Consider the following 16,090-nt stretch of genomic DNA (forward strand, 5'->3'; position numbering starts at 1 on the left):
TCATTTGTAACTAGCTCAGAAAAAATACCCTCCTTCCACGCTTCAAAATGAGCAGTTTGTTTAAATCTGTACCCACAGAATTTTTCCTTCTGCAGTTATATAAAAAAGCCTTAGTTTTGTAAGACGTACGTGGCATATGCTTTTTAGACAACACGATTTTATTTGTTAAAAAAATAAATGTTATTAGGTGTCGTTTAACCTGCTAGGTGTAATTGTGAAAAGCCCGTTTAACTCCACTGGAAGAGAAGAGAAATTATAATATTTTGAAGTTGATGTAACAGCATCCTTATGTATTTAGTATTGTTAAGTATGGATAGGTATGGAAAGACTCTGTTCTTGAGAACTACCTGCATAACTGAACAGAGGGAAAGCATCTGAAATAGGGCAAAAACTGTGCTTTTATTTTATCTGCACTGAGAGCTGCGACTGGTCTATAGATTCCCCAAAGAGGGAAACCAGCATGGAGAACATCTAATACAATTTGAAATTATAACTGATTCTGAAGCATAGCAGCATACAAAAACATCAGAAATCATAAAGAATAAACTTAAAGCTGAGACTGGCAGCAAGTTGCAGCAATATTGCTTATTGTGCCACCTGTGCTGCTGCAACCCTAGTAATGACACTGGATTTAGAAGAATCTTCCTACAAAATGTGCATCCTTTGAATAGCTATGGTATATGCAGACCAAAACATTTTACTAGACCCTATCAAAGATATTAACAGTCTGAATGATACAAAATACTTTTTTTTCCAATAGCCCAAATAAAACATTATTCAGAGCACCTGGACAGAGGTTATCACCTGTTACACAGCACTGTTCTGGAAGGTGATCCTATTTTTTCATACACTGGAGCACTCTGGAAACTTGATTGCAAAAACCAGGCCAGTTCCTTCTTTATATTACATTCAACATGAAACAAGGAAGGGCATGACGCAGAATCAGGGCAATTGAATTATGCAGTTAACGACCAAAAACTGCCTTCTTTTGTGATACAATGAAAAAAAGAAATTCTACTTCTGTGAGAAAATGCTAAAAAATTTATTTTATTCATGAAGTTGCAAGAATAAAATTGTAACCTCTTACAATTGATTTTAGTTGTATAAAAACTCCTTTGTAAATGACAAAGAACACACGTGATTAAAGCCAATGTTTATAAGCTGAAAGATTATGTCCTTAGCAAGTACAGTGGACAAAAGTGAAGTGTTGCACAAGACCCTCAGTGTCCTTTCTGCTTCCTTTCATGGAAGAAGCACAGAACTGGCAAACCCAGCTAGAAAAACGTAAAAGGAAAATGGAAAAGCATGGATATTCATATTAGCAATTTGAAATTTTAATATTGCTAAATGATTTGTGCAATATTGCAGCTTTGAATTGATAAAATAACTTGCAAATCCAGATTTTGTAATGTGTGCTGAAAAGCTCAATGCTACTCATGACTGAATAGTTAATGCACTTTTCAGTGGTACACGTTTAAAGCCTTCAATACAGGGGAAGCACAACCACTGTTTGAATAACAGGTAGAAACGTCTTTACACCTGTAAGTACTTTGGGGAGGAAACACTAAATGTCTGTGATTGCTGCACCCACTGCGTTCAGTGTGCAACTGCAAACACAAGGAAAGGAACCAGTGTACAGTACTAGTACTGTTTAAATAACACACAAGATTATACACTGCAGCATAATTGTTACTACACACGTACGTTCTCAGTACATGCTGGTACATATGTTCTCAGACACACGTGCACAGTCACCCACAAGCACACCACACGTCCTCTCACCAGCACACACACATCTATGCAGCCCATTCCCACTCACAGTATCTGAAGGCTCTATATAAGGTAGATTGCTATACTGTTTGGAGCTACCACTTTGTTTTTGTTTTTTTTTTTTTCCTTTTCATTTAAAAGCACATGCTAAAAGATCACCACAGTAATCTCACAGCAACACTCGGAACGATCACACGAAAACCAGGGAATGTTAGTGCACACACAAAATTAACCTAAAAAACCCCAGTCTTTGGAGTTCCAATCACACTGTTAGTATAACAATCCTGTAACTGTGAAGACTAGTTATAAGCTTTATAATGGATTAAGTCACACAGTGCAAAGTAAGTCCCATTGACCCTTCTGTGTGAAGGGCAGGCCGGGAGCCGCGTGGGTAAGTTCAACAGACAGTCCGTACACACGCGTGACCGGGAACACCTAAACTGGATTTGTGCTCTTGGGGGGTCACTCTGAGTCACGATGCACTTCCGAGGCGTCAGCTCTGCAAATCGGGCACGTACGGTTTGCCTGCAAAACCAGAAACAAAGGAGGGTTTACTGCACTGGCAAACAGATGGCCGAGGTAACACGAGTGTGACACTGACAACCGTGAGCGCTGAAGAAACTCAAGAGTGCTCAGGAGAAGAGAAGGCAAAGTGTGCTTGGGCCTTTTTCGTTTGTTCTGTTATGTTAGATAAATGTGACTCAGCAGGCCAGGGTCCATAAATCACTGCCACAGTTTCAAATCCAAACAATTAATGCCAATGAGTAACATGTTATTACTGGGAAACATTACTTAGTAATATAAGTTAAAATAAGGGTGTACTTTTTCTGTCAATTACTACTGTTATTTTATAATTTGTATCATTGCTATTATTGCTTTACAGTTTTGATAAAGCATGGACTGGAGAATCACTTCAAGATCTATTTCTTGCTCTTTCACTAGCAGTTCTGGAATTAATTAAGGACAATGACATTGCTTGGTCGTTACTTTGCATTTCCATTACCCTAGATAAAATTCAGCTAACATAACTTTTAAAATAAAAAGGCAAGCTCTTCAAAATTCAATTGATTATTGAATCAGGAGTTATTTGCTTAGATATATAATGAAGTATTTACCATCTGTAGCATAAAATGGAGCATTCAGTGGGATTAATTGCCTGACAGCAATTGCAGAAATAAATCCAGTGCGCCAGAATAAAATGAACACTCATGGGCATGGCAGCACTGCTTTTCAAGAGAATTTTCAAATTCCTACATGAACGTCTGTTTTAAATTTAGTGGCATTCTTCTGTCTTTCATGAAAATAATTCCTCCTTCCTGGCATTTAACATGACTTTTTGGTGCAAAAAGAGAAGTAAGGTGGACATAATATTGACCTCCTAAATAGCCATTTTTTCAGGCAAACTTACTTTCTGTACTGTAAGGAGAGCTGCATAATAAACTGATTAATCTTGGTTTTATAATTTACAGAAATCTGTAGCTGAACTGCACTTAGAATAACGAATATGTAGATCCCTGCTAGAATCCTCTAAAACACTGCACTACTTTGGTGTTAGTCCATCAGAACCAAGTTAAACTATAATTACAGCTTGTCTTTTCCCATATATAATACAGCATTTCCTATCAGAATGTTAAGTACAAAGTCAAGTTGTCCTTGTTATCTGTTTCTACACACTCAGAGTGAATACAGGTCATATTTTCAAGCAGTCCTTCGGAAAGATGACTAACTCTTACTACAAGAGTAGGGATTTCTCATGTATTCATATTTGACTAAGGGATTTATGATTTTAATAAATAACCAAATACTGTGAAATTTGGGAGTTGACATCACTCTATAAAACAAAAGGATACCCTCTCTCTTGTAAATCCAGTTTCCTCCACGGTATTACATCTTCTTTCACGTCTTTAGCCTTGCTTACCCAGGAAACCATAAATTAAACTGGGCAACACAATGCACTGTAAAGGAACATTTCTGTCATTTGCCCACACCACCTAAAAAGCTGGTACTGTACAGAGCATCATTATGCCAGCACGGCAGATCAAACCTTTCATGCAAGGACAAACCACAAAACTTCCTTAGATACCATTTTTGCATTCCATCATCACCAAAAGGCAGTGCAATAAGGTTTTATTTTTTTTTTTAATAATGACTGGATCATTAACCTCTTATATAAACCTTTTACTAACAACATGGTAAAACTTAAAGGAATCAGCCTGACTCCACAGTTCTAGAACTAGTTTTAGAAATATTTCTAAATAACAATTACTTTCCTGCAGAGACAGGATTAAACCAGTAGGGATAAACGGGTAAATTTTTTTTTTAACTCTTGTGGAAAAAGTAACAAGTACTAAAAGCTACAATTTTTAATGTCTGTTGCAGAACTTATCTACATGATGTTGGCGGGATGATACGAATTAAGTGGATGGGGACATAACAGTATTATCAACATATAGAACAAATTGTCCAATACATAAAGTAATGGACAGAAGCAAAACTATGACATAAGGTATCCGCATAACAGGAACAGTAATTAAACAATGTACAAAGTGAGTAATACGAAATGCACATAACTGCCTAAAATACACCAGAGGCTCTGTACCAGAGATCCTTGCCCTGCTGGTCCCCCTCCTACAGCAGACCATGGCAAAACCTATCTTCCAGTTCTCCTCACTCCCAGGTGTTTGCTGCCTAACTGTAACCAAGTTCAGACAGGCTGTAACTAAAAGAGGCTCATGTTACAGGTAATTTGTTACAGTTGGCAAAGAAAGATGATCTGTATTTCCATACATCACCTTCATACCAGTGTCACTAAACCCACATGGTGTAAATATATTGCCACAATAATCCTATACTATGATGTTTTAACCTTGTCTAGCTTCTTTATCATCCAGCTCTGGAATACTACTGATTTAGAATCCAGCTCAATATTCAACACAAGCAGTGGGTGTAGCTGCATATATGTATACACATCACACATTGTATTTGCTCTAGAACATAACATTAATAGCAAAGTGGGGAAGGAAGATATTAGTACTCATTCTTGCTATGCAGCATATGTAAAACATTTAAAGCCATCATCATCACAAAACCCTCTAATTCATACTTGCTGTTTTATGTCACTTTTTCTTCTCTTCTTTTAATTTTACTTATTACTCAAATTCACAGTCATTGTTTTGTGCAAATGGAAAACACAGTAAGATCTGTCAATGAAAGTAATTATCTTCATATTCATTTTCCCTTGTGCCAAAGACTATAAAGAAGTCCCCTTTATCAACTGTTAGAAAAATATCACAAATAGGCAGTGCTTCCACTCTGTTGGCATTGCTAACCTAAGTGCTAGAAATGCGAAACAGGATAGAATGAAGTGGAACAGCAAGGTACCCCCCAAACTACATAATGAATTCCATAGAAGACAGGAATTTTCCTTTTTTTTTTCCCCTTTTATTTTTTTTTTACCTTCAGCCATTTATCGACACACTTGGCATGGAACTCGTGGTTACAGGGTAAGACTCTAAGTAGCTGCCTTGACTCAAAATCACACATGCACACCACACACCTAAAAAAGACAACAGAGTTCAAAGTTCGTATCTGCTACGTAAGAACAACAAATACATATTCCATCCAAAACCTCACAGGTATGTATGACTGCAACACAGTAGCTCTTTTACTCCTTCAGAAGCAACAGTTATTTATGGCTATGGTTGAAGATGTATAATGTGACAACATGCAATTAAGAATTACCTTTGTGTCTTTTTTTTTCCCTGTGCTTTCAAATCATAAAGCAAGTGTTCCTGTTCACAGGAGTTCACAGACCCAACTAATAGAAAGATGTTTAATCAAAGTGGTGGATATAATGATCTATAAACTTCACTCCCTGCTGATACTAGTAAGTTGCACTGAGGGTCACTGAAACAGGAATATCTGAGAAAAATCCTTACATTGAAGTTCAAACACTAGACAGCATTTTCTCCTAAGTCACTATCCTGGTTCAGCTAGGCTAGGGTTAATTTTCACCAGAAGCTGCGAGGTTGACACAGCCAGGACAGACAACCCCAGTGGCCAGTAGGTTATTCAATACCATAAGGAAGTCGTGTCTGCTACAGGAGGGCAGGGAGCAAGTGGTTCAGGGTTGTGCAGTTTCTGCTCCGAGCTAACACTGTCTTTGCATTTTCTAGCACTTTCTTTGTATACTGTTTCATTACTGTTATTATTATTACTGTTGTTTATCGCTCCTTTTCCATTGTTTTATTAAATTCTCCTTATCTCAAACCACGGGTTTTGGTTTTTTTTCCGCCCTGTTCTCCTTCCCATTTGTGGTGTCAGGGTCCCTGCTGGGCCTAAACCATGACAGTCCTTTTTGGTTCATGACACCTCAGGCCAATGGGGAATAGATGCAACACAGATGGGCTTGGGACCAAATGGCAGGCCTGACTGTGGACAAGATTGCAGAGGTCGTCCATGCATGTGGGACATGTGCTGCAACCAAGCAAGCCAAGAGGTGAAAGGCCCAGTGGTATGGAGAGTGATAGGCAAAACACAAACGGTGAGAGGCCTGGCAGGGTGACTACATCACTCTGCCACAGACCCACCAAGACCCATGCCATGTGCTCATCATGGTGGAAGCAACCCCTGGGTGGCTGGAAATGTATCCAGTGCACCATGGCACTGCCTGGGACACCATCCTGGGCCTTGAAAAGCAAGTGCTGTGGTGACACAGCACCCCAGAGAGAGTCAAGTCAGACAACAGGACTCATATCCGAAACAGCCTCACAGACACCTGGGCCATGGAGCAGGGTTTATCATTTCAATTTGGTCTGTGCAGTTTACATATTGCTTTATAGATGCTTTCATTACTGTTATTGTTATTACTGTTGTTTATTGCTCCTTTTGTGTTGCTGTATTAAATTCTCTGTATAAAACCCCATGGGATTTCTTTTTTTTTTTTTTTTTTTTCCATCCCTGTTCTTCCCATTTTGGGGGGTGTGGGGATGAGGACTGAGCTGCCATGTGGTGTTCAGCTCCCTGCTGGGTCTAAACCACAACAGTCACTTTAACTTCATATTTATACTGTCCTTTCCATTTGGTTGTGCAGATCTTTTAAACACAGTAAGTTAATGTGTCTTAAAAGTAAGAAGACGCACTCTTAAACCACTATCCAAACTCTGTTTGGAACTTGAAGCTATTTTAACACAGGCTAAATTCCAGGTTGACAATGTTTCTTTAATACCTAGTATATTAAACAAAACCTAGAACACCTTTCTTTCATTTTAATTTTTTTAAACTGAAACAAAGTTAAATGATGTGAGACTAGATAGAGCTTTTAAAGTAAGAATAAATAGTTTTTGATCTGGAAAACAATTCGAGAAAAAAAAAGAAGATTAAGCTGTTTACTGGCACGACTGCTTTTAAAGTCCTTCTGGCCTAGCTGAGGCTGCAAGTTAAAGAAATTAAAATTATAGACCTCTGAAAGAGACCAGTGTACTTACAGTGTCTGCTCTGACTGGTGATTGCTTGGATTGAACCTGTAGGATGGAAGCTGTTCTATGTCTGCCTTTGTCAGCCCTCGTGGTTTCGCTTCTCCCAGACGTTCTGCCAAATTCAGGAGTGCCTGCAAGACATGTTAAATGGACATTTAAAATTCACTGCTCAAACACACTCAGGTTCCAGTACAGGTGGGGCTGCCGTTACACCTCACTACTCCATACAAAACACCCTTCCATCAAGTTCTTAGTTCTCCCTACAACACAAGCCCTGTGGAAAGTCTTGCAGAATTCGATCACCTTTCTAATTATGCAAAATGTTCTCTTTGGGATTTCAAAACAGCCAGGACTCAAATTCCAATTAGTCCTGTGGCTGCATGCACAGCTTGTAGATCATTTTGCTTCTGAAGTTTCCCCTTATGCCAATATGAAATTAATAGTGCTAGTAACCAGAAAAAATCATCAACAAATGTGGTTCCTAAGAATATGCCAGTCTAGTCTTGTGAGAGAAACCAAGAGTTTAACAGGATGGGTTGTGATTCCCACTCCATGTCTTGGGCTAGCCAAATTGAAATACTGAGATTTTATCCTGAACCTGGAAAACAAAGACATCAAACTGTAAGCTTTCTTTGCCTTGCAGCTAGAAGCCTCTCATATATATATATATAATTTGCACTGCGTCACGTATGTGACTTGCACTCTTTCACAAAGGAGCTCATCAAAGGAACGATATCACTGTAAAACAGGATTAAGAACCAAGGCACAGAAAAGTTTAGACTTGGTAAAAGCTGCAAACAGTACTGATCACAAAGAGATCTCTAATATTGTCAAACCTGGGGCCCGAATTCTCAGAAATAAGATGATGCTTCTTCCGAACTAGCACAGAAGATACTCAGAATCTTCTTACAGATTTGCAGAAGTGCTCGTTGTTAAACTGAAAATGTGCAACTACAGAGAGCTCTTAAGGGCAGCACAGGCAAAGAGATGCGACAGTAAGGGTTGATGATGGCTGAAGAGAACCTGAACTGAATCTAGCAGTCTCAGAACCAGCAATGATACAACAACTGAGACTGCCCCATAATTATCTAGATATTAAAGAGGGTTCTACATCTTTACATGTGAATTACTGTACCCTCCTGAGGGCCAAGAAGAAAAGGCACTAAGGTAGTTTTATAAATATTACATTTAGATTAATTAATCCTATGACATTAACACTATTCTGTATTAACATTATTCTGCAAAGTTACACACATAAACCCAGTAACTTACCCTGTTCTTTTGAAAATGCTTCACTTCTGTTTGAAACTTAGAATCAATTAAAATTTAAAAAGAGAAGAGTAGCATGTAGAATACAAAAGTAGAACTATTTAATGATTAGTAGCCTGGAATGGTGCATTCTGGGAAAGAGCAATAGACAAAAAATAAAGCTAAGCACTTCTAATATTGAAAAAACACAGAAGGATGGTTTCTGTATTGTAGTTTCACAGTCATTACATTTATTTGAAAGGCAAAAGCAGGACTAAAAGCAAAATATAATAAAATTTTATGTATTGCTTGAGCTAACATCTGTTCTTTAAAGGTAGTTGTAGTTCACACACCAACCTCATAGTTTTCTACCTCTCCATCTTCCACATCCAACTCAAAGCTGAAAGCTGGTCCAACTGCAGGTGGCACTGGGAGCATTGATCTACCATGAGAGCAAACAATGATAAGGTTCAGCATCTTGCTGAAGGAAAGCACAGAAACATCTGGCAGAGGTAGAGTTACCGTATTGATCCCTCTCTAATCACTAAGTTTTCAGAACTGGCAAAAACGTTAAGTTTGAAGTGAAGAATAGACACTGAAGTGAAAGAGTCAAAGGAAAGAGCTAATTCTGCCACCTTTTGGCAGTGGGAGTGTTGCCTTTTTAATTGGCTGCATGTCTCAACTGACACTTCTGACCAGGCTCAGCATCATTACAAACCCTAATTTCTTTGTTATCACAGATTACAGAGAGCTAAAACTGACAATGAATTGATGTTATGGTTTAATAGGTTTTATTTCTTTAAGGGGATAAAATGTCAACTAAGAAAGGGAACCCTAAGTTCAGTTAGCTCTCCAATACAAAAGTCTTGACGCTTCTGTATGTCTAAAACACATAATGAAGATAAACAGGATATAATACCAGACCAATTTCTATACTGAAGGCAAGCACAAACTCACTTTCTCACACAGTATGCTCTTGGTTAAAGCAGAATCTCTTCAGATAAAGGCAAGAGAGCGATGTTTTTCTGTTTTCATATTAAATGAGTGTTTTTACACCCAAGATAGTACTATAGGTTAAAATTTAACTCAAAGACATAGAAATCACAAATTCACAGCTCTAAAATATACTAAAATCCTACTGAAGTCATCAAGAATTACTGTGTCACATCCTGTCCTCAACAGACAGGCAAGAAGCTACGACATTACTCTCTGACTGTAAGATGCAACGCTGAACAACTTCACTGGATCAGACTTCTGGTGCTATTTTCATTCCATGTCTGAAAGGAACTAGCAATCTGGTGCCAGTGTTTGATTATTTCCTTGTCAATGTCACCTTTGCCACCAGAAAATAGCCTCTGTTTTTCAAACATTTCATACTTATTTCCAAAACCAAACACAGAAGAATAATAAAGCTCATGCCATATACCCAAACTCCCCCTCTGAGAGCCTACCATTATACACTGCAGATAACTCCTAAGTGTTACTTGTCCCACACCTTTCCCAGAAACAGCTAATCAGAGGCAGAACAGAAATTCAACAGCTGTAACAAATTACCAGTTCACCCAATAGAGTAATACAATATAGAAAGCTCCCACCCTTGTGTTTCATAATTAAGAACTGAACGAAATGAATTTATTCCACATGTGAAGACTCCTAGGATTTTACCCTACAGTGTAACCACGCCTCTGTAAGAGTATCCAAGAACCAAGTTTTAAAATTTGTTGAGGATTTTATGAAGTGTTCAGAAATAAGAGGCTATTGTGCCTCAAAAAACCTACAAAACCACACTGGGTGAAATTTTTCGCTTTTCTTTTTCCTTGCTCAAGGGTGTATGTTATTTGAAATAGGCTGGAAAATTTTGAGATAAATGGAAGTTCTCCTCTTCTCTGGGACAGCTGAACTGTTCTCTGGTAGAGTCAACCATAAAAAGTGCCAACACTTGTTGACAGTCATGTGAGTTCTTAATAGCCTACATGGAAGCAAATGTACTTTGAACTTACAGCACATAAGGTAATAGGCTGGGATGGTAAGGGTGTGGTGGTATTGGCTGCTGTGATTGGTATCTCCCGCGCCCTGTGAGTCTTCGAGGCACAAAAGGTGAGTAAGGCTGCAAGAAAGAAGAAAATAAGCTTCAACTGGAACTTGTGGAACTGGAACTTGTGTCCAGTTCTGGTGTCCCTAGCGCAAGAGACATATGGACGTACTGGAGAGAGTCCAGCGAAGGGCCACTAAGATGGACTGGAGCATCTCACATATGAAGAAAGGCTGAGAGAGCTGGGACTGTTCAGCCTGGAGAAAAGAAGGCTCAGGGGGATCTTATCGATATATACGTATCTGAAGGGAAGCTGCAAAGAAGACGGAGCCAGGCTCTTTTCAGTGGTGCCCAGTGACGAGACCAGAGGCAATGGGCACAAACTGAAACACAGGAGGCTCCGTCTGAACGTCAAGAAACAAGTACTTCTTTACTGTGAGGGTGACTGAGCACTGGCACAGTGCTGGCCAAGAGAGGTGGCAGAGTCTCTCTCCTTGGAGATATTCAAAAGCTGTCTGGACATGGTCCTGGGCAATTGGCTTTAGGTGGCCCTGCTTCAGCACAGGGGTTGGACCATCTCCCCTCTAACCTCAGCCATTCTGTGATTCAACATTTTGTTTTCTTAATCAAGAAATAAAATGAAACCTGAATATTGAAAACTACCTGCAATAAAACATTTTTTAAAAAATCCAGCCTCTGCTCAAATCCAAAAGAACCTCAGCTGAAGCCTCAGTTTGAAACAATTCCCAGCAATATCACTCAATTATACCATTCAGTGTGAAAAAGCAGTTCCACACAACAGAAATCCTCGCAAGCTCTTCTGTGCTTAGTGTACATGGAGTCTGGTTTGGAAAACAGGTCTTGAACTGTTGATTCTCTTGTAAACATAAAAGCTCAGGCTTTAGGCCTTGTGCTGTTCTGCAGGCTTGTGCACAAGTGATTGAATAAAGAAGCCTTTTACATTTTTTTTTTAAGATTTTAAAAAAAACCTGCTCTTTAAAAAAAAAACTTTAAAGCAGTGGTTGATATTTATATTTATGGCAAAGAAGAGTTGAAGCCTTTCGAGTGTACATATAGAGTTTAATCAGTACAATTTCTGCAGCAGAACAATGCCTAAAGACAGTCAAGTCTAAAGCTTCAATGTATTCTTTCCATGGATAAATCAGGGCTTTTCTGTCACACTTTTTTTGAGTGCTAAGACCTTTACTGTATATTTAAGTTTTCATTATAATTGTTCGAAATTCTTTGCATTACCTACAAAAATAGGGACATACACGGCAAAAAACTTCCAATTAAATGCAAGCTATATTTTTCCATAAGTATTCAAAGTTGTGTAATTATTTTTAGTAATTTTTAAAATGGAGATTCATGTACTAGTATTGAATTAATAATTGAAGGCTTTGACATGTTTTTTTTTAAAACAAAGAACACTCAAAGTCGTTACTAACATGGTTTTCTTCTTCCATGTTGGAAATGTAAGAAAACACAAAAGTCAAACACCACCAATGCCTAACGTAAAACCCTCTAACTTTACAATGCTACAATTATTAATAGGTAGCCATGGTCATACATAAAATTTACATACGAATATAAACAAAATGCAGAAGAGTGAGGACCTCTTTGTTAAAAGCAAGATCTCACACCGGACATAGCAAATACCGATTTTACTGCTTTGTGAATTCTGCAACCCAAAAATATAATTAGAAACTGTTGCATTCATTGAAAGAGAATCAGGAATGCTGCCATTTCACCATAATTTTAATAGAAATAAAATTTTATAAAGATTTTATGATCACTTGTAATACAACTCTATTCTCTTCCTCAGCGATATACAATGCAGAACTGATGCATCAGAGGAAAAATGCTACATAATCTGCAAAAAATGGTAATTTTTTGTTTATCTACTTTAAAGACTGAACCTGGAAAGCAAGGAAGCCTCAGTCCAACAAAAATAATTCTGATTAGACTGTAATTCATCTAACAAGCATAGTGAGTAAAACACAAGCAGTTTGTGGCATATTTAAAATGTCTTTGTCTCCAGAGTGACTCACAAGGACTGAAAACTTCACTGAAAATCTGCATACCTTTAGTTTAATGATGAACTCAGTATTTTTTGAAACTATGGAGAATGAAATGATGAATGCTTTATAAAAGCAGCATTAAGCATTTAAGTAGGTTGTGTGATTTTAAGGAGACTAATTAAAGAGAAGTTATCTGTATATCCTGTAGTCACAGGGCCTAAACTTTTAGTCTTATTTAAAACTTTAAATAACAATATGCTTCTAAAACCTTCTGTCAACTTGATGCACAGGTTCAAACATTTAAAAAAATCAGAGCCTGTATCTGTTTTTCAGTTATCTCTTCAAGCACAACACAGGCAAGAGGTTGTTTTTTTTTTTCAAAGCCAGCCCATTCAAAACAAAAACAAAAGGTGACATCTCAGCACTAATATAATTGCAGATTATACTGCATCACAAGTCTCTAAAGGTACCACAAGATACTGGACACACCACAGAAACACAAAAATTTAGCACAGACTTTATCCCGCACCAGGTTTAAACTTTTTTGTGCTGCTGCCTTTGAACTGCCCGTAGAACCCCAGACAGCTGGCTTAAAGCAAGCCTGGCTCTCTTTGTAACGAGGTGCACTCTAAATTATGGAAGCATTCTATACTGCTTGTCTGCAAATGGTGGACACTCTGGAGAAGAACTGTTTTTGAAGTATTCTAGCTCTCCTGACTTCTGGAAACACAGGATGAAGAATTAGCTAAAAGTGACAGCAGCTTTTCTAAACTGTCATAGTTTCTGCAGTAGAAGTCCGGGAGCATGTGGCAATGCAGAACGTTTTCTCAGTAACTGCCATGATATTCTGCAGACAATGTTACCATGACCTATTTGCCGGTACCATTAAGTTGCCCCCTAACGATAAAAAACAAGCTTGAAGAAAACACCACTGTACACAGCTATAGCTAACAATGGAATATAACTGCAAGAAATGCCACTTTCCAGCAAAATGTACTATAGAATAAGGATCAAGAATGTTACTGGAGCATGAATGATAACACAGCACAGAAAACAATACTTACTACACCAAATGACACTTCCTGGTGTAAAGGATCATGGGTTAAGAACTGGAGAGGAGCTGAGGGAGGCAACGTTGGTGGATGGGCTGAGGGAGGGTATGTAAAACCTCCTATAGGAAGATGTTCTCCAAGCAGTTCTACTTCATTTTCTATCCTTTGAAGTGGCTAAAAAGAGAAAGGAAAAAAAAAAAAAAAAAAAGAGATAGGCTTTGTTGCAACAATAGAGATGCAATTTTCCCCCACAAAGAACTGCATTCCCAGCTGTATATTCTGAGCTGCTGTGGTAATTTTACAGGATACAAAAAAAACAGCAACCAACCAACCAACCAACGAAAAAATCCCAAAAAAACCAACACAAACCCAAAACCAGGTATAATTGTACTCTGTTTCATATAGTAACTCTGTGAACAATTCCTGTGTCATTAACACTACCAAAAAGCAAAGACAACACTACACATTTGATATGAATTCACCTTTTCCAGCTAGCCATGCTTATAGACCAGGAATTTATGCGATCTAGCAAATATAGAAGTGCTGTAATTTCCTGTATCTTGCATTTTTCAGGACAAATATTTGCTCTCCTTCTTGCCAGGCTGCTCTCACTGTACAACTATGCGAGAGAAAAAATAAACAACCATAGACAAGAACTGAAATTGTGCCAGAAAATCTGAAAAGTGGACAGGAGACATGGTGAGTCTAGTGGATTAAACTGCTAATGATATTCAGTAATCAAGCAGATGCTTTCCTAGGAGGGTCATGCAAGCAGTCCTACTAAGAACACACAGTCCAGACGTTTCAGAAGCATGAGATTCCTGTTCATTATTGTAATCTTGTCAACTGAAGTATGTCAGTCAGGCCCATAATGCTCAAGAAATAACTAGGAATTGTCATTGTCTCATTAATGCCACTTCCTGTTCCTAACACTGAACTCCAGCGTTTCAAGAAATTCAGCTAACAAAGCCACCTTGTGGAGCCAAATGAATATGCTGCTTCCATGTCATGCAGAGCAAACTTCAAACACAAGGTATTCTTAAACCACTACGATACAAGCTTTTTGCCAGAGGTGAAAGCTGACAGGCAAGCCTAGTAAATAACCCAAGTAACCTAAGCCCGCACATATTCTGCAGGAAAGTCTCATAAAGATTACCACTAAAAAAACATATTTTCCCAGCTATTGTCCCATCATCATAACAAAGTGATTACAACCTTCTCTAGACCAGAGACATAGCACGGAGAAACCTCAGCAGTGTTTGAAGGTAATGTTTGTAACAATTAAGCTGTTTTCTACTTCTGTGTGACTGAAATACTGTCAACCTGTAGTCAGAGGGGCAAATGCACAGGAGTATACACACAATCCCACAGATAGAGCTGTAGGCCCGAGGTGAAAATCTGTTTTCCCCCCAGTTCCAAAACATTTTCCCACGTTTCCCTATTCCTGGGTTATCAGTAAGCCTGCTTAAACAGACCAGTAACTTTCACAAGTGGGAAAAAAAAGGAAAAAAAAAAAGGAGAAAGGGAGACTGTCAGCCAATGACCAAGGTCACTCTGTTGCAGGAAAAGCACATGTCATTTAAGAACTACCTGAGAAGTACTACAAAAGAAACATTAAAGTAACACTGTGCTTTCTTCTCTCTCTGCTAACATATCACTGAGATATTACACAACCTCCTCTGGATTCTATTCTGTTTCCTGGGAAAGAAATACCTGAGGGAATAGTTGGTGAAGCAAATATACATCTTTTTGGCAGAAGTAAAGGCCTATGAAGAAACAGCACAGACAACAGCTGATGAAAGAGAAATACGGTGGACTTTCATATCATGTTTTCCTGTTCATACTAAGTGGTTACAGACTTGTTAAGGAAGTATAAGTGCAAAAAACTACTGTTGTAATCAAAACGCTCCCGTTTCCTCAATCACGTATCGGCACTATTTGTCCATCCAGTCCCACCAATTCTATGGAGAGGCAAGTAAGAGGCGTTACTTACCGACCGTGATGGCTGTGCTTGGAAGGGAACGAACTGTCCTGGAGGAGGCAAGTGAGGAGGGTGGTGTGGAGAGATATGAGGAGGATGCAAAAGAAATGGGTCACTAGAAATAAGGGGTGGAAATGCTGCATATGGTACAGGTAGGTGCTGGACTGAGCATGCCTGAAGCATCTGAAATAAAGTAAAAACAACATATTTTTTTCTGTAGTACAAATATTACCAGTAAAGCATTCTATATTTATTATGGAAAGATAGCATTAAAACAAGGAGCATTAAGCCAGGGAGAATCTCCACCCTTTATTGGATGTGTGGACAGCATATTGCCTCCAAGGATGAGGAAAAGGCTGAGATACTTAACACCCTCTCTGCCTCAGTCTTCAGTAGAGCAGTTATCCTCGGGATATTCATATCGCCCCCCCTGGCCAATGAACCCCCCATAATCCAGGAGGAAGCAGCTAAGGACCTGTAAGGCCACCTGGACACACAAGTCTGTGGGG

General features: G+C 38.6%; 1 protein-coding gene across 1 annotated transcript; it reads right to left on the reverse strand.

The window, feature by feature from the left end:
• Positions 1–1,836: 1,836 nt before the first annotated feature.
• On the reverse strand, positions 1,837–15,764 carry RNF38 (ring finger protein 38; the record flags this gene model as incomplete). The annotated part of the gene is made up of 7 exons (XM_008940799.1): positions 1,837–2,295; positions 5,227–5,326; positions 7,257–7,378; positions 8,853–8,937; positions 10,496–10,602; positions 13,613–13,774; positions 15,594–15,764. Coding segments are annotated over 7 exons (810 nt in total), but the record flags the coding sequence as incomplete, so codon positions are not given.
• Positions 15,765–16,090: the final 326 nt, after the last annotated feature.

Source organism: Merops nubicus, unplaced genomic scaffold (assembly GCF_000691845.1).
Source record: "Merops nubicus isolate BGI_N331 unplaced genomic scaffold, ASM69184v1 scaffold6635, whole genome shotgun sequence".
NCBI lineage: Eukaryota > Metazoa > Chordata > Aves > Coraciiformes > Meropidae > Merops > Merops nubicus.